This window comes from Porites lutea, chromosome 1, assembly GCF_958299795.1.
Source record: "Porites lutea chromosome 1, jaPorLute2.1, whole genome shotgun sequence".
In the NCBI taxonomy this organism is placed as follows: Eukaryota; Metazoa; Cnidaria; class Anthozoa; order Scleractinia; family Poritidae; genus Porites; species Porites lutea.
In genome coordinates this window covers 54112579-54131149 of record NC_133201.1, presented here as the reverse complement: position 1 = coordinate 54131149, position 18571 = coordinate 54112579, and the positions used below count along the sequence as shown (strand labels likewise).

Below are 18571 nucleotides of genomic sequence, written 5' to 3'. Positions count from 1 at the left end.
GACTCCGAGGGTAGGGGTAAAAAACTCAGTAGGGTAGAGAAGGAAGTCTCAGACATATGTGTTGCTGTTCCTTTCGACGAAAAATTAACTATTTTACGGACAACCATCGGAGTTGCTCGAGTAAAGATCTGGATTGAAGTTTCTTGTGTTCGGCTTACAACAAAAGTTTCGGAAATAAATTCCTAAGGCGTTACTTTTTGCTTGGTGACCCTTTTGGTCACACTCCAGGAAAAACCTAAGCTCGCCAGAAGAAACAAAAGGGTAGTTTACACGTAGCAGTTTCTCGGTCCGATTTTGCAAAGAAAACATATTCTTAACAGAAAAATCAGCCTAATTTACAATTCGGGTAGAATCCCTTTTAGACGGAGAGATTGACCTATTACTGAAACATAAACTGTAAACTGGACGCAGCCTAAGACTCTCGTGAATGACAACTAATCATATTCTCTTTTTTATTTTTAAATATGTTAAGTAAAAATTTTTAGTAGATTTCTTTACGTAGGTTAAAGCGTATTCGCTTTAGTTTTCTGGTTTTAAGTAATTAAAAGGATGTAAAAAGGAGGCTTCGCTTCAGTCTTGGCTCTTTTGGCCTTGGCTATATTGATAATTGATTTGTCTTATTTGTTGAACAAAAACCTTACAATTAAACATAGATTAAAAACCGTACCTTTCTTACAAGTATACTGATGACAGTCGCTGCATTTCACGTCATTCCATTCGTAATTGTATTCAACACCAAGTGTATGCACACAGTCCTCATCCCAAAAATTGTTTGGCTGGTTTTTGGCCCAAGCTGTAAAGTTCCCAGTACCACGATCTGCCAAAGTAAAGGAACCCTCTGTAAAAATATCATTCAATCCCAGCCAGGATTTTGCTCCATTGTGAAGATGCTGTAAAAATACATTTTCTTCGTTGTTTTGGACATCAACAAGAATCGAGTTTTCTTGTCGGCATTTATCCAGTGCTGTGGTCCAATTTCGACAAGTCTTACTTGTGAAATAGCAAAAGCCGTTGAAATAGTTCCAGCCAGGATCACAAATATCTACAAAGTCAGACAAGGATGATAATTTTCAACTTTTATTAATTTCCTTATTATATTGTTACTTTACTTTTGATAAATAATTGTATCCGTCGTCGTAATTTGTATGTCATCTATCATGAAAAATTGTTAGTAATTGAGGAGGCTTAATTAACATTAGGCTAGATACAGTTTCCTTTAGGCCTCCTTGCCATACTTACTCCATTTTTGTATAAAATACAAATAAATGAAAAAATACCTTGGTATATATTAACCTTAACGGCACCTCAGTCGCACTACTATTGCAAGGCTGATACGAAAATGATCGCAAATAAAAACATTTCAGGGGCAGTTGGAGTGGTGCCACCCAGATCAGATGGAAGAAAGATAAATAGTACGTAAAAGTGAATTCGCAAGCAACACAAACTTCTAACGTTTGTTCGATGCCTGATGCTTTAAATTTGAGCAAAGTGTTGTATCCTTGCCGGTGAAATATTCTTCAGAAAAAAAAACACAGGTGAATCAAAAGACGAATTGTTTTCAGGTTAATCTGGTAAGCTTCATTTGTCAAAACATACGCTGGACATACTCAAAAAACGGAGACAGTTAGTAGTAATTAACAGACCTGTGAGCACAGCATAACTGACGGACAAGGGGTCATATCTGGTCCCGCAGGAGTACCCAACGGATCCGCTCCTCAAATTATCCGCTCCTCAGGCTAAGAATTTGCTGGCTGGTAACTAAATAAAGGATGAGAAACTCTTGCTGGGAACTTTGCCGAAACGCTTTTCTGGTTGTGGTTTTTCATTTTGAATGCCGATGCTGGCTGGAGAAAAACATATTCCTATCGCCTCTGGCTTCCTGCGGCTTTTAAGAATGTGCTCTGGCTAATTTAGTTGCCATTTATTTTTGGGCTGGAGAAGGAAAATGACAGCTAGTTAGGAAAGTTCAAAGATAGCGCTGGCTTTGAGTGACAACTAGGGTGCACCGCGCGCAGGCTAGTGCGAAGTCGAGCACGTGTATTTAAAATTAAGCACCAAAGAGCACGTACAAACTGAACACGTCAATCATTAAAACTCTGTCAGCAAACAATGCAATTTCTTTGTAAACCATCCCTCTCTTTTGTTATGGTGTCAATTTTGGGACTTAGACAGGCAATTCCTATTATGACGCCTCTTAATTATTGCACGGGGTACGCGGAGTGCCATCTGAGAAGTAACGGTTATAGTCGCGTTCGTTGTGTATCTCCAATTTGATGCAGCTGAATGTTACGGTTGCAACTTTTTCTACATCCAAATTCTGCTGATTTTTAGGTAAGTAATCTTTCCACTGTTTCTTGCTTTCATCTAAATGCCTTGTGGCAAGTTATAGTACGTTACTTTATGATATCAGCTGCCTTCCTTTTGCTTTCTGTGTTCCATTTTTAGTGCATCCTTGAGTCAATAGCGGGAAGGTCATTTTTTCAGTAGCCTTGTTAAGAGATCATTAAGAGTATGTCCAGCAGGTAAGAACGCCTTTTAATTTTATCATTTTGACCTTGATAATGGCATGCGCCCATATTAAACCATCAAATTCACGGACCAAAGTAAATCGCTTAGTTATTCAGATCCAGAAGAAACTTTGGAGGAAATTATAGAAACGTAAATCCTGATATCTATGAAAACTTTTACTCTTATGTTCTTGCATCCGAGGGCAAATCTTGCCGACCAGGAACAAAACCACTGAATATTAATATGCGTGCCATGACCTCTCAGTGCGATACAAGCGGCAAAAATCACATTTTTCTCTGTCAAACATAGAACCCTCGAGAGTATGAAAAAAAGGGTATAGAACAAGCGGCATTTTAGCATGAGGGTAACGTCGTAAAGACCTACTTACCCATTATTTTCACTAAGAACACTGATCTTTTTTGCGGAATTATTTGCGCGGATCTAAGCCAACCCCTAAAGAAAATGCCCGCAGAATAAATATTTTACAGGTTACCTGGTGGCGATTTCCGGTTTTGCTGATCAACTCGCCGAAATTATAATCTTTCACGGACGTCCATAACTATGCCCTTCGATTGTTACAGATCTTTTCATATAATCGCAAACACATTCATTCTGATCGAAATTTTTCGCCAAGAAACAAAAATGTCAATTGCACCTAAGCACGATTACTGATGCGAAAATTATATTATTGTCAAGAGCTTGGAAATGACAGTTGCTGAACCCTCAACCCCGGGTCGGGTTCTTCAAATCCTGACCCAATTTCAGACCCAAAAACGTAATTTTCCACATCCGTTTTCAGACCTGGCCTTTAGGCAGAAATTACGTTATCATTACTTAGATTAGAGTGCAAACAAAAAAATTCTTCAAATCCATTTCAAATTTGCATATTTCTCTTTATTTCTCACTCATTTGGAATTGAAACGATAAATACGTTCATACGCTCCGTAGCTCCCTCGGGAAAACCATACCCGATTCCAGACCAAAATGGGCAAAGGGTATACCCGTTTTCAGACCAAAACGGCACAAAACCCCTACCCCATGGGGCGGCACATACCTACATAAATACATACATACATGTTTGGAGTCTTATACAATAAATAGTTTATCAACTAGTTCCAAATAACTTAAGTTACAAACAACAAAATTTTCTGACCATATATGGCTAATAAGTAGAGTATTTTTTTTTTTTTTTGCGGTCTTCCTCTTTTCTTTTTTCAAAGCACTACAATACATGTTTTGCATTTTAGCATTTCCGCTAGGGGGCTTTATTAGAAACATGAATATTTTGTTAGCTGACATTCTGCTTGTTTTTATTCTATATATTAGCTTATATAAGGGAATACCCCCGCACCCCCCCCCCCCCCCCGGCCGGGCCGTTGATCAATATCATGAAAGGATTTTGTCGCCTGACAAAAATTTTTCAGGCGTTTTGAATTCTCGAAGGAATCCTTGAACTTTGATTAGGTAAAAAATCGTTTGTACTAGAAATGTGACAGATTTTTTTGGTGTAAAGGAAATAAAATTTGTTGTAGTGCGCACGGAGCCTTAAATGACTACAATTTTCAACTAAAATATTTCAGTCACGACCTGTGTCTAACCGACGGAAAGATTTTATGCCCGAAAAGGCGTTAAACAATAAAAAAGGGATTAATCTGTTATCATACAATTCTTATTTTGCAGTCCTGAATCCTTGCTCGTTTGTTGCTTGAAGAGCTCCATCGAATACGGTCACCTTTAGCTTGCAGAAATTAGAGGTTTTGGTGTTAATGTCTTTAGGTTTTTATCGACATTTGCAGTACTGTTTGGTAATGACAGTTTTCTTAATTTTACTACGGTTTGTGAAACGTCCTATTCAAATACTTTACAAGAGTCTCTTTTAAGGTTAGGGTGGAAAAAATTGCCATGTTGCTGAAATTGTCTTTATAGGATTGGCATAGCTTTTGCGGTGATTGTCAGTTTACAATGACTTTTGCTGTGATTAGTTGTCTTTTTTTACCTTGTAAAGCTTTCTCAGCGATTGTTCCCCGTTTATGTATGATTTAAGTGTGGGGTTGGACTTAAAAAAGGACTTTTGCTGAAATTGTCTTTACAGGTTTCGCAAAGCTTTTGCGGTGATTGCCAGTAATGGCTTCTGCTGCGAATAGTTGTCTTTACCTTGTAAAGCTTTCGCAGCGATTGCTCCTCCCTTATGTATGATATAAGTGTGGGGTTGGACTTAAAAAAGGACTTTTGCTGAAATTGTCTTTACAGGTTTCGCAAAGCTTTTGCGGTGATTGCCAGTAATGGCTTCTGCTGCGAACAGTTGTCTTTTACCTTGTAAAGCTTTCGCAGCGATTGCTCCTCCCTTATGTATGATTTAAGTGTGGGGTTGGACTTAAAAAAGGACTTTTGCTGAAATTGTCTTTACAGGTTTCGCAAAGCTTTTGCGGTGATTGCCAGTAATGGCTTCTGCTGCGAACAGTTGTCTTTTACCTTGTGAAGCTTTCGCAGCGATTGCTCCTCCCTTATGTATGATGTAAGTGTGGGGTTGGACTTAAAAAAGGACTTTTGCTGAAATTGTCTTTACAGGTTTCGCAAAGCTTTTGCGGTGATTGCCAGTAATGGCTTCTGCTGCGAATAGTTGTCTTTACCTTGTAAAGCTTTCGCAGCGATTGCTCCTCCCTTATGTATGATATAAGTGTGGGGTTGGACTTAAAAAAGGACTTTTGCTGAAATTGTCTTTACAGGTTTCGCAAAGCTTTTGCGGTGATTGCCATTAATGGCTTCTGCTGCGAACAGTTGTCTTTTACCATGTGAAGCTTTCGCAGCGATTGCTCCTCCCTTATGTATAATTTAAGAGTGGGGTTGGACTTAAAAAAAGGACTTTTGCTGAAATTGTCTTTACAGGTTTCGCAAAGCTTTTACGGTGATTGCCAGTAATGGCTTCTGCTGCGAATAGTTGTCTTTTACCTTGTAAAGCTTTCGCAGCGATTGCTCCTCCCTTATGTATGATTTATTAGTGTGGGGTTGGACTTAAAAAAGGACTTTTGCTGAAATTGTCTTTACAGGTTTCGCAAAGCTTTTGCGGTGATTGCCATTAATGGCTTCTGCTGCGAACAGTTGTCTTTTACCTTGTGAAGCTTTCGCAGCGATTGCTCCTCCCTTATGTATGATTTATTAGTGTGGGGTTGGACTTAAAAAAGGACTTTTGCTGAAATTGTCTTTACAGGTTTCGCAAAGCTTTTGCGGTGATTGCCAGTAATGGCTTCTGCTGCGAATAGTTGTCTTTTACCTTGTAAAGCTTTCGCAGCGATTGCTCCTCCCTTATGTATGATTTATTAGTGTGGGGTTGGACTTAAAAAAGGACTTTTGCTGAAATTGTCTTTACAGGTTTCGCAAAGCTTTTGCGGTGATTGCCAGTAATGGCTTCTGCTGCGAACAGTTGTCTTTTACCTTGTAAAGCTTTCGCAGCGATTGCTCCTCCCTTATGTATGATATAAGTGTGGGGTTGGACTTAAAAAAAGGACTTTTGCTGAAATTGTCTTTACAGGTTTCGCAAAGCTTTTGCGGTGATTGCCAGTAATGGCTTCTGCTGCGAACAGTTGTCTTTTACCTTGTGAAGCTTTCGCAGCGATTGCTCCTCCCTTATGTATGATATAAGTGTGGGGTTGGAGTTAAGAAAGTAAATCCAAGTGTGCAAGTAATAATATAACGTAGTAATTTACCGTTGTATTTTTAGATGTGGAAAGCCACAACAACGACTACGTGGATCCCAAGCTGAAAATGAAGAGGGGTGGTTATGCAGAAAAGCAAAGTGAACGGTATGCCGATGATTAAAGGTTTAGTGTTTGTTTTTTTCTTTCTTATCAAGGTACTTAAAGACTTTTCGACTAACAATAAATTTGTATCTACTTTCATGTTGTTTTGTTTCCCGTCCGAGTGCTATCAGTGTATTAGCAAATTGTGAAAAAAATCTCAAGCAGTTTGACTGTTCTATTTTACCTAGCATTGAGTGATGAAAAAAAAAAACAAATAAAAGATAAGGGTAGTAAACTACGATCCTTCCCAAGATGTGAGGTTAGTTTGCCTAATGCCCAACGTCAGACATATTCTAACCGCTGGGTCTCCTTTTAAACAATTATATTTGATATGGTAGAGAAATGGGAGGAACACGCAGCGTTACTCTCTGCCGTCTCTAAAGACTAGGCAAGCAAAAATAGGGCAGAGCCGGAGAAATAGATACAATGGCAAATGTTATCTTTTACCCACAGAGATGATGTAGGTGGTGATGGAAAGGACAATGGGAGAGAGATTAACTTCACAAATATTAAGGTAAATATATTTGTAGTAACATGCTTAAACGATGTGTCACGAGTCACTTTGCAACCAACTGCTATGGTAAAGTTACTATAGCTGAATGAAGGTTCCAAAGTTTGGGATAAGTGACAAGTACATCACATTCTTTTTCCGCCTAACAAAGAAAAATTCACGAAAACAAGCAAATCGCTCATCACCAGTGAAGGATAGACGTTCCGTGCTTTTTTGGTATATGATTTCTTATACACCAAATATTATTTATATATTATAAGTAATTATAGACTTTGCATTCCTGGCATGGAGTTTCTACTGCTACTGAGAGGGTGTGTTCGAGGCATCTGATTGGCGCTTGATAGACAATGCTTTTGTTCTTTTCCATTTCTGTATCGGCTGAAATAATGAAACTGTTTTGGATACTGGAATGCGCGATGCGGTCATTTGATTTTGTCTGAACTGGATAGTGAGTTGTGCAAAATGTTAATCGAAATTTTCGTTACTTTCTTGGTAACAGCGGAACGCGTAATTTTCGATAAAGTTTAGACCAATGAGCTGTTGGAGGTAGGGGGGGAGGGGGGGGGGGGGGGACAAAAGAAGAGTAAGTACGCGTTATACGTTTGGCGAATGTGCTCTCTAGACATTCTCTTAATGAATCCAGTCTCGTTACCAGTGTTTGGAACCCTGGAAACGTGGTTGTTAGTGAGTCTTGGTGTTAGTCATTAGTTGGCGTTCAGATCAGGTGAACCAACTCTTAATTTATTCTTTACGGTCTCGCAACTTTGCTCTCATTTGGAGTGAAGTGAAGACGACTAATATTCTCCACAGACCAGTGAGAGCGTAGAAATGACATTTTTATCCCGCGTTAATGTGCACCGAAATCATAACGAGCAAAGAAAATGTCTCAAACACCACTAAGCTTTCCTTGAGATAGATTTTTTCGTATCACCTGCATAAAATGGCTCAATTTATCTTCCTGGCTGGCTAAATGTCGGATATTTTTTTTGCTGGCAAAAAAGGGAAGAAAGAGACATTCCTGGCTAGGGACATGCCTTTTTGGTAAAAATCCTTGCTGGGAAAAGCCCTTAAGGTAAAGATCCTGGCTGGATATTGTACTTTAAAATCTAGCTCTAGCTGGCTTTGGGGAGCGGATATAATTTTGCCAGAGAAGTTAATAATCAACCAAAAAACAATTAGTGACTGTTAAAATATTACTGGGAGCGATATTCAATCACTTTTGAAATTTTTCTCGTTGGGTACTCCTGGTCCCGTATAATTCCTTGACACAGGCTCTGAATCCAGAGGTATTCATGTTCTGCAAACATAACACAATAACTGGGTTTACATAGGGAGAGATACAGATTCGTTTTAAAATCTTTGTCTAAAATTATTGCTTTTGATATCGAAGAAGTCAAAAGACTGCAAAGCGATTCAGTAACGTCACTTGACGATGGTCATGGTCTGTGTGAATAGTTAACGCTTTTCAGGACCTCGAACTGAGTGAATGAAAAGAGATTTAAAGGGACAGTGTCCCGATTATGCGCACGCGCGAGCGTCATCTGTTTTTTCTTCAAAAGACAATAGAACTGTCAAATTGACTCGACAAGATTTCCTTCCGGACCGCACCGCCGACAGAGATTTGTTGTTTATATTCTCAAGTAATATTTTAGACTTTCGAAGAAGTCTTTCGTCTTATATAAAAATTTGGCTCGCGGTTCGAAGACTCATCGCGATTTTATCGCTAGCTTGGCCGCCTCGCGACCAGAAAATCTCGTTCCGCTCGCTTTAAAAACATATTTTCTCAGGTCAATCGCTCCAAGTCCAGTAATATCTGCCTGATTTGCTCGCGTTCTAGTCTCAAACGTTTGAAAGACATAAATAAAAATGCAATCTCAACGCTATGAATCATCACAAAGGTTAGTCAAGAATGATATTATGATTCATGTCACTAGTTTTTCAAAACGTGTAGCGCCTGTTTGTTTGATTTTGTCGGCCGTAAGGAGATTCATTTAAAAGTTTACTAACGCGTCGTTGCAAAACATTCTGCTTCACGAAGCTCCCCTCCACAACATCTCCTCAGTCCCCTGCTCAGTCACTTCAATGTCTCAACGATTTCTTTCTTACAGTCTTTATTGTTGCTGTTTCATTTCTGCGTATTCCTTTCACAATTATCTGAGCTTGTATGGAAGCTAGCAGAAGAAATAAGCCTTCAATCGGCAACAAGGTGCTTCCAATCTTTTGGTCCTCCGGCCAACGGCAATAAACGTAACGCCAAAAAATCCAGATTTTGCCTAAATAAAAACTTAACAGGAACAATATATCATTGATCTATAATCCTGAGAAGTTTTAGTGTCGTATTGAACCCGGCCAAGCGCGATGCAAACGGATTTTTCAAGATTCTCTTACTCTCCTCGCATCTTTTGATTTCGCGACATCCTGTCCAAAAAGCAAAGTTTGGTGCATGCGCAGTAACGGGATACTGTTCCTTTAAGGCACCCAACGACGATTTCCCCTAAATACATTCAAAATTCTTTTTAGGCTATCCAGAGTACTTTTGATCTTTAGAAATGCATTTTGTATCTGTTCCATCATCCTAGGGGAAATTGAGCTTTTCGAAATTACAAGGGCTTCAGTATTATTTTTCAGAAAATTTTAGATGCGATATAATGTTTTACGAAAGTGGCATTTTCTTAATCCTCTCTCCATCGCATTTTTTAATCCGAAAACTTTAGGTTTCCTTTTTCTACGAAAATTAGCCCAACAAGAGGAGTAAAATGTGAGAAGTTCAATTTCAGAACATCGTAGGACATTTATTACATAGGCTTCGAAAATTGTACCTGAATGGAACGGTCATCTAGAAATTCTAGACATCATCAAGCAAAAGAAAATTCTAGGCAATATTTTCTTCTCCGAACATATGATTTAAAGAAAACAGTCGTTGGGTGCCCCTATTGAAAGTGTTATCTAATTTAAGGAATGTATATCGCTTTCCACAAGCTAAGGGTGTTTTCTATATATCATGAATAATGTAGGTTTCGTCGCTGGCGAGACACATGGCCCTCACTACCAGAGCTTAATATTCCCGTCTATCCCCGAAAAAGCATGCAGGAGTATTGCTAGTAGATACTTCCCCCTGAACAAGATGCGTGGATAAAGAGATTCAAAGTGGAACAAAGCTTCGTGTCTAAGGAAAACAGTTCGACAGTTACGCATGAACTTGAGCCTACAGTTCAAGACCATCACGACTTCTGAATTTAACCCATAGACGTCCAAGACTTTCAGGGTTTAGAGTAATTTTCTACATACAAACAATCCATAGGATTTCGTGAATCCATAATTGGGGTTACCATGGAAGGTGCTGTTCTAAAACACTGAAGGCTTGAGTTTTCTGGAAACGTCATTCTGACGTAGTCATTTTGCTTCGATGAGCTAAAGTTCGGAAAGAGAAGGCTGAAGTTTGGATTCTACGCGATGTTTGGTACTTTTACAGCCATATTTCAGCTTTAGTGGTTGCCTGATGAGCATCATTAAGCGTGACGGTAGCTAAGAGTTCACTTTCTTAAAGCATCGCGTAGAATGCCCGGTCACATTCGGGAATTTAACAGGCTAGAGCCGCATTCGAGCCACGATTTGGTCTTTAAAATATGGCGGAATAATAAGACTGAAGCGTACTTTCGGAGTTTTTTGTCTCTAATTGTGAGTTACTCGTAACCAAATCTCAACGGGTAACACCGGAATATTTATAATATATAGATTTAGCCAGGGCTAAAAGCGAAGCTCCCATTAATAAATTTATATTTTAAATCAAACAATAAACTTGTAATCCACAAATCAGTTAACTTAAGGGCACATTCATGTGACTTTTGAGGGAAAGGATAAGTTATTTTAGAGTGAAACATCTTACATCGAGTTGATAGTCTAAATATATGTACACCCAAAAAATAGCAAACATCTTCTATCACATTCAAGAGCCATAATGGCTCTTGATCACAGTAGATTAGGCCTCGAAAACAAATTCTTGGAAAAGAAATCAGGCCGCATTTTTTTTTCTGTTCGACAGGTTTACTTTACAAATTCTTGCCAACAAATCTGAGGGTGTGTAAACCAACTTTTTATACTTTTTATACATCACATCTGAGGTGAAATAGTACTTTTTATCATACAGACCTCGGACAGAATACGGCATTTCACAATTTTTCAATGTTCAGGACGATCAATCGTGGGCTTTAATTTAGCGAAACCGTTCAAAAAATTTCCAAAATCACTCATACGGCCAGCCGGTTCTCATTTTTAGTGCGAGCTGTCAGTGTGGTCAAGTGTTTGAATGAACTTTAATGGAGATACGCTTCAACATAATAATGAATTTATTATCATTATTTTTTGTTATTTAATGGTTCCAGTTATAACGATGTGTAATCTTATAAAGCGTTTGATACGCGCGACATTTCTAAGTACTCCTGCAAGCGACGTTCATGAACGATGAAAACAAACACCACAGACAAGCGATTAAAATTGCAAGAGAGACTACTAACAATCAATAAGAGAAATATAATTCGGTAAAACAGTTACAGAGACAACAATTTTCATTCACGAAGACAAGTATTAAAGTGTCTCTAAAATCCTGAGTGTTTAAGCCTAAAGCTTAAGTTTAAGTTTATTTTGTTTTACTTTCAGCTGGCCTCCCGGTGTTTGTTTTTTTTCAAAGATGAACTCCTCGAAACAAGAAAATCACTCAAAGTTTTCTTTCTACAGCCAAATTTATAACTAAATATTCTTCGGAACGTTTTTTTTTTTTTCAATTTCCGTGAGAAAATATATCTGAAGGCCATTTAAAGTTCTGTAAGCTTATATCAAACCTGATACTAGATCAGATCATTGACTCAAATCTCAACAAACGTGCAAAAACTTGCCGCATAAACTGTGCTCGACTTCATGAAATTAGATATAACAAAAACAAACATCAAATACAATAATTACTCAGGCTTACCATTCGAGATTCAGTTCCTGAAAGATATCAAGGAAGGCCATAGTTGCTTGAGACTTTTAAACCCTCTTACGCATTGAGCAAGGTGAAAGACGAAAACGATGCCATCCGAAATCGGATTACTCAATTTTGACAAGCGACGCATTTCTCAACCAAAAACCCAACAAACAAACCAGCCATGGATAACAGAAGACTCTTGATAGCAGCTGTATTTCATTTTGTCCATCCAGTGGAAAAAGATTTAGACAGTTAAAAACATCACAAGTTGACACAAAACTCTGTCAGCTTTTGCTGTCGAAGTAAACAACTTTCAAGATGCAGCATAAATTTTCCGCATGAACTCACCTGTCACATTTTGACCAATCAGAGTACAAAAATTGGACGTAGAGCGTGACCAACGCGTGACCATAGTAAGAAAAGGTCTTCCCCGCCTTTATTTTTAAAAAAGTGGCTGAATTTTCGAGTCCGAGGTCAGTTTGAAATTAAAATCTTGACAGTGCGGGGCCGTAGTGACATAAACACAACATACTTCATATGAATCATTGGAAAAAATAGACTTGAGCCTGCGATCATTTGAAACTGGTAATTTGTCAGCGGGTAACTTCAAAAAAGTACTCGACCTCGATGGGTTGACACTTGAGCCCGCGGTACGGTCAGGTGAAACTGGTCAGCGGATATCCTGTTTTGACAGCTGTCAATTGATCACAATATTGATGTGCAATTAGTTTTCTATTGGGCTCCCAAACTAGCTAGAAAGTGTGAGAGTAAACATTGGTTGCCCTGTGGTGCGGACGGACGGTCGGGCGTACGGTCACGTGATTAGCAAATTTTCTCGGATGGGTAGATTACCACATTTCCTTAGCTATGGGGCTCCGTCCACGCGCGCGCTTCGTGCGCGGGTGGAGCTCCGCTATCAAGAAACATCAAATTCAAGATCTTACCTTCGAATATTGCCAGCTTATCGGATTTCACTGGGTTTTTCGCGCTAAAAACCAACCAAAAAATCGCCATTTTTGTATGGATTTTCACCTTCGTAGACTTCCGCGAAAAGATTACAACCAAAGTTTGCAGAAATCGCGAACGGTACCGCCTGATATCGTGACATCTCTTGTCTGCCTTTAAAACCACCGGCAGTCTTTTAAACCAAGGATTATGATAAAAACTGGGTTTTTGTTTTCCTTTGAATTTGACCTGAACCTGTGAGGGGTAGGCATATATTTAAGAATTTTCGACCACTGAAAATGACAACAAGCGCGAAATTTCCGTGGTAGGTCAGAGCGACAGTAGATTTTGAACTAATATTAAGGAAAAAAAAATGGCTATTTCCTAGCATGCAGTGCAGTCGTGATGTTGAAAATCGAGGCAAGGCCAGGCAGCACTAGAACAAAAGGCTATATTTCCAGGAAACAAAGAAGAACAAAAAAAGTCACTTCTAAGCTAGAAAAAGGACTGAATTTTACTGTGAATGGTGACTTTTGATTTTACAACGATGATTTCTGAAAAGAATCCTGAAGGCAAAAAACAGGATTATTGTCGTTTTATCTACGACGTTAAAAACGGTCATTTTTTGCTCTGATCTTGTCCAAATTCAAAAGGTGATATTTTGCAAAAAGCTAGCGCTTAATTTTTTGCGTCTATTCGGGATGTCCCAATTTGAAGGGCATTCTACCCAATGCTCTAGCTGACAGTTAAGGCAATTCTCGCGCGATTGAAAAAGTTGCAATGTTTTAAAGCAGTATAGTCTTGTACGACCATTTTTGGCCGGCAGGGCCGTCAATGGGTTAACGTTATAATAATAATGATAATAATAATAATAATAATAATAATAATAATAATAATAATAATAAAACTTAAAACTATATACAAATGTACACGACTCAAAATTCACACAACTCACAGCAGTTACTATCATTATCTAATATTATTTTGATCACATGCTTTTCCTAGATAAGGTGCAATACACTGTATGTCGAAACAACAAGTAAGCTACACCTATATATGGCCTCCAATCTGCCAGACTGTTTAATTTTGTCCTTCGTCGAGTTTTGGTTTGAAATTTGTTTACCAGGACACATCACTATAATACGCTTTAAGTGAGAAAGAATTTTTACCTCGATCCACGTGGTAATTCCGTTGTGAATCGGACCTGAATTCCCAGATACCGTCGTACTGTGATTGGCTGAGAAAGCACTGTCGGGGTCGAGTTATAAACTCTCGTGAATGAAACGAACTGCCATATAAGAGAAACATGCAACGCTTGAGACACTATTTCCTGATCATTACAAGCTTGAATTACCTCCTGTTTTTGTTGTTGTTGATGTTTTTTTATTGTTGTTGTTGTTTTTTTTTTTTTGGTTTCAGATGTTTGTTTTTAGGTTAACATCGGACAAGTATTATTTGAAATTAATCATTTTATCAGGACGAACTGCCAACTTTTTTATATACATTTGAAACATTTTTTTCTGTGCCAGAATCTTGACTTTTCTCGTCCCTTTATAAGAGATTTTCCGCGATCTTTACTGCATATGACTACAAGTGTTTTGAAAATATTCAGTAATATATTAGTAAACGAAATGTTTTTCTAGATTGAATACTGTGAACAGCATGCTACTTGAGATGATGAATGAGATGAAAAAGTGTGATTGAGTAATTCTATTCTCACCTCGCAGTAAGCGTTGTTCATTTTATCCAAAGGTGGGTTCGTATTTGGAAAACTTATGACGCCATGTTCTGTGAAAAGAGGCTTGTGCAGTTTGGAGAAGGCAAACCAGTTCTGTAAAAAGAGGACAACAAAAGTGATCAGGAGCCCATGCCATCCGTACTGTGTAAATATTGTAATATCATCCCCTTATCCCCTAATCTTAGCATTTTGAGCTCTATGGACTGGTGACCAACTGAACGCAAGACGTCACAATTTCCCCGAACACCAAGCTCATCGTGTAAGAACATGAAAGGAAGCATGTGGAAGAGGCAAAGCAATTCATGTCTATTTTTTCCCGTTTTTGTTGCTTTCCATTTTCTTTCTCCTTTAGACTAAACAATCACTCGCTGATAATCTTGAAGTTACGAATGCTTTTAATCATAACGCTATTATAGTTTAAAAACCAGCATTCCTCACAAATTGTGTAAACAGTGGCGTTCTAGTTTCTGTAAAAACTAATAACGCACCACAGTGATATCTTGGTGTCTACCGTCAAAGTTTTGCATTTCACGAAGACAGATTTTAAGTGAGTCCTTTGTTAAGTCTTCAATCCAAATGAGAGCAGCATCATACTCTTTACCAGTCCTCAGGTGCTCTGACGTCACAAGGACTATTGGCGCCTCAGGAAACTTGCCCTGAAAAAAAGAAAAATATAAGAATGAAGCAATAAGAGCAATCAAAATAGCTTTTTATTGCAAGTGAAGGCGTGTTAATGCGTCCTTGAATTTTGCTGCACGTGACATGAAATTCACTGCTAATAGACAAATTAGCCTATCCTCACTTTATATGGAATCTTTCTATGTTTCCTTTCCTTTTCCTTTCTAGTGTGTTTTTCGGACTAACGGGACCAGAAAAACCTACTTTTTGGCCCGTTTCCACCCAAATGGCGGCAAATTTTGCTATGTTCATTTTGAATTCAAAAATCCAGCTAGATTTATTGAGCTATTTTTGTTTGTTTGACTAACTTCGTTTGGAAGACGTGGATAACGCTGTAGTGGCGAATGAAAGTCTAAGATATTCGTCCTAGGATACTTTTAGTGCAACAACGAGTTAAATTCGTACGTACAAAAATATTTCCGTCTTACCGAAGGAAAGGTTACATCTGCGCAGTTGGTACCAGACCACCATTTCTGCAACTCAACCGTTCCGGTCAATCCTTCGGCTGGTGCTCCTTGATAAGCTACCCAATCAATGGTGGCAAATGGATTCGCACCTTCTTCTTTCCTTCCGGTTTGCATGACACAGACGGTGAAGTTTTTTGTGTTGATACTTTCTGTCCATGAAGTAACAGCGTCGTGGACTGTCACAGAGTCATTCAGCTTCATGTGGTTGACGGTTATTTGAACGTGAACTTGTTTATCCGGATAAAACCGGTATGGAGGAAATGTGACTGTCTGACAGTTTGAATCTGACCATTTTGGAACGTGTAGCAAATCTGTACGGCCCCGTACAATTGGAAAACCTGTTTTATAAGAAATTAAGAACATTATGAGGAAGCTTAACCGTAATATTGATCATTTGCATATTTATGGCGGGCGGACGCTAATTTTTTAGCTCCTCGTTTTTTGATTATTTCGCTCTTTTCCTTGCCTATTTCATCGATTTGTCAGTATTTTTGTTTCTCCTGTGCACTAAAATTATGCCAGAAACACGTAATTCTAAGACATCCGGCGGCTCAGCAAGCGCTGACAAGAATCCCTCGAATGAATTTATAACGACGGCGATGTTGAATGAGATGCTTCAGCTTCAAGAAGGGATGTTTAAAACCCTTGTAGATTCACTTGTGAGCAATTTCAATTCTCGACTAGATACAGTGGTTGGAACTGTGGCTGAACTTAAGACTCGCCTAAACATATGCCAGAAGGACACAAAAGAATTCAAACAAAGTCTTGAATTCTCACAGAAAGATATCGACGAGCTAAAGCCGTGTAAAACCAAACTTACTGAGATAGAGGATGACATCGAGGACATCTACGACTCCATCGACTACCATATGGACAAATTAGAATATTTGGAGAATCAGAGTAGAAGAAACAACATCAGAATTGATGGGATCTTAGAAGAAGAAAACGAATCGTGGGATACTACAGAGGAAAAAGTCAAACAAGTTCTAGCTGAGAAGCTCAACCTTGAAGAAGCGCTCCACATCGAACGGCTCATCGTGTCGGTAGGGTTGCTTCTGGCCCTAGAAGACGCCCTCGCACAATTGTGTGCAAACTTCGAGACTTTAAGCAAAAGGAGCAAATATTGAAGGTGACAAGAAGAATTAAACCTGTCGGTTTATACGTAAATGAAGATCTTTCTAAGGAGACCCTTGATAAACGTGAAGAGCAGAGACCCAAGCTGAAGGAAGCAAAGCGGAATGGAAAAATAGCGTATTTTGTATTGGACAAATTGATTGTAAAGGACAGACGTGGTTAAAGCAGATAAGTTTTAAATTAGATAAGTTTATTACAGTGACACAATACTCGCTATCAGATGTACTGCCCTTTAATCATTTAGACGATTCTAGATTTTCTCTGGCGCTATATGAACTACAGAATGGTCCTGTTCACTTTGATCCCGATAGATTTTCTAGCTTACGTTACAATCCAATTTTTTCAAACTCAAACGCTTCTTTGACACAGTCTGGCAGTCTTGATCCTGACATTAATTTTAATGCAGTTGAGACACCCTGCGACTATTTTATTGAAAATCAATTTAAAGAAATGCTCAGACGCGAAAATTATTCTGATGCCGATTTCTCTTTCCTACATCTTAATATTCGCAGTCTTCCTCATAATTTAGTAAAGCTGACTGATTATCTATCATGCTTAAACATAAAATTTTCTGTAATCGGAATTTCTGAGACCTGGCTAAACGATTCTGCTCATTCGGTCGATATTAATGGTTTCAAATTTCTGCACAAGTATAGGCAAAATAGAACTGGAGGTGGGGTAGGGCTTTATATTTCAAACGATCTAGAGTTCAAACTTCGAGAAGATTTGTCCCTCCATAATGTTGATACTGTAGAATCACTGTTCATTGAATTAATAAGACCTCGAGAAAAAAATATAATTGTTGGTATTGTTTACAGACCGCCAAATCATAGACTCGACGATTTCTTGTCTACAAACAATGAGTTGTTAGGTAATATCTCTAGAGAAAACAAAATATGCTTCCTAATGGGGGACTTTAATATTAATTTAATTAACTACCAAAATCACCACCTCACAGGCCAATTCTTCGATGGAATGTACTCTAATATGTTTTTTCCTTTGATTACGCGTCCCTCGAGAATTACTTCACATACTGCTACGTTAATAGATAATGTTTTTTCGAACAACTTTTTTGAACGTTCGAGAAGCGGCTTATTATTTACTGACATTTCAGATCATCTACCCGTCTTCTCAATTCATTCAGATAACGTTAACACGTCGGTAAATCGATGTCGACAAGACCCCTTCTTTATTAGAGATAAGAATCCGAATAATATTCCTACTTTTGTTGAAAAACTAGAAGTTGTTGATTGGTCTTCGATTAAAACTTGTCATGAGCCAGATATTGCGTACAAACGCTTTCATGAAATGTATACAAAGATTTATAACGATTGCTTCCCTCTCAAGAAGGCGACTAGAAAGCAGAGGCGCTTTAAAAAACCGTGGTTAACAAAAGCTCTTCTTAAATCAATTAAAACAAAGAATAAACTTTACAAAAAATATCTTCAAGTTCCAACAGTCGACAATTGTTCACTCTACAAAAGATATAAGAACAAATTGAATCACACCTTGCGCTTGGCTAAGCGTCGGTATTATGAAAAGAAATTGGAAGATGCTAAATCAAATACACATGCGACCTGGAAAATTTTAAACGAAGTTTTAAACAGAAAAAAGCCAAGGCCTCAATTAAATACAATATTTAAGTCAGACGGTCAGGAGATTTCTGATCCAGTGGAAGTAGCAAATAGGTTTTGTAGCTACTTCTCTAGTATTGGTCCCAACCTTGCAAAGAAGATACAGCCTCCTCCTTGTTCACATAAAGATTTTCTATCTGGATCATTTCGAGAGTCAATCTTTTTTAGCCCAACAACAAAGGATGAAATTATTACC

At 38.4% G+C, this 18571-nt stretch overlaps 1 protein-coding gene and 1 pseudogene across 1 annotated transcript in view; both read right to left on the bottom strand.

Moving 5' to 3' along the window:
- The window catches only part of LOC140921124 (uncharacterized), a 19559-nt gene extending 11449 nt beyond the window's left edge, over nucleotides 1-8110 (bottom strand). The window contains exons 1-3 of the mRNA XM_073371445.1: nucleotides 8034-8110; nucleotides 1644-1681; nucleotides 668-1042 (exon numbers count right to left, since the gene is read on the bottom strand). Coding sequence (XP_073227546.1) covers nucleotides 668-1042; nucleotides 1644-1681; nucleotides 8034-8110 — 490 coding nt within the window. The remainder of the gene's footprint in view (nucleotides 1-667; nucleotides 1043-1643; nucleotides 1682-8033) is intronic.
- The window catches only part of LOC140932205 (uncharacterized), a 60687-nt pseudogene that overhangs the window by 30227 nt on the left and 11889 nt on the right, over nucleotides 1-18571 (bottom strand).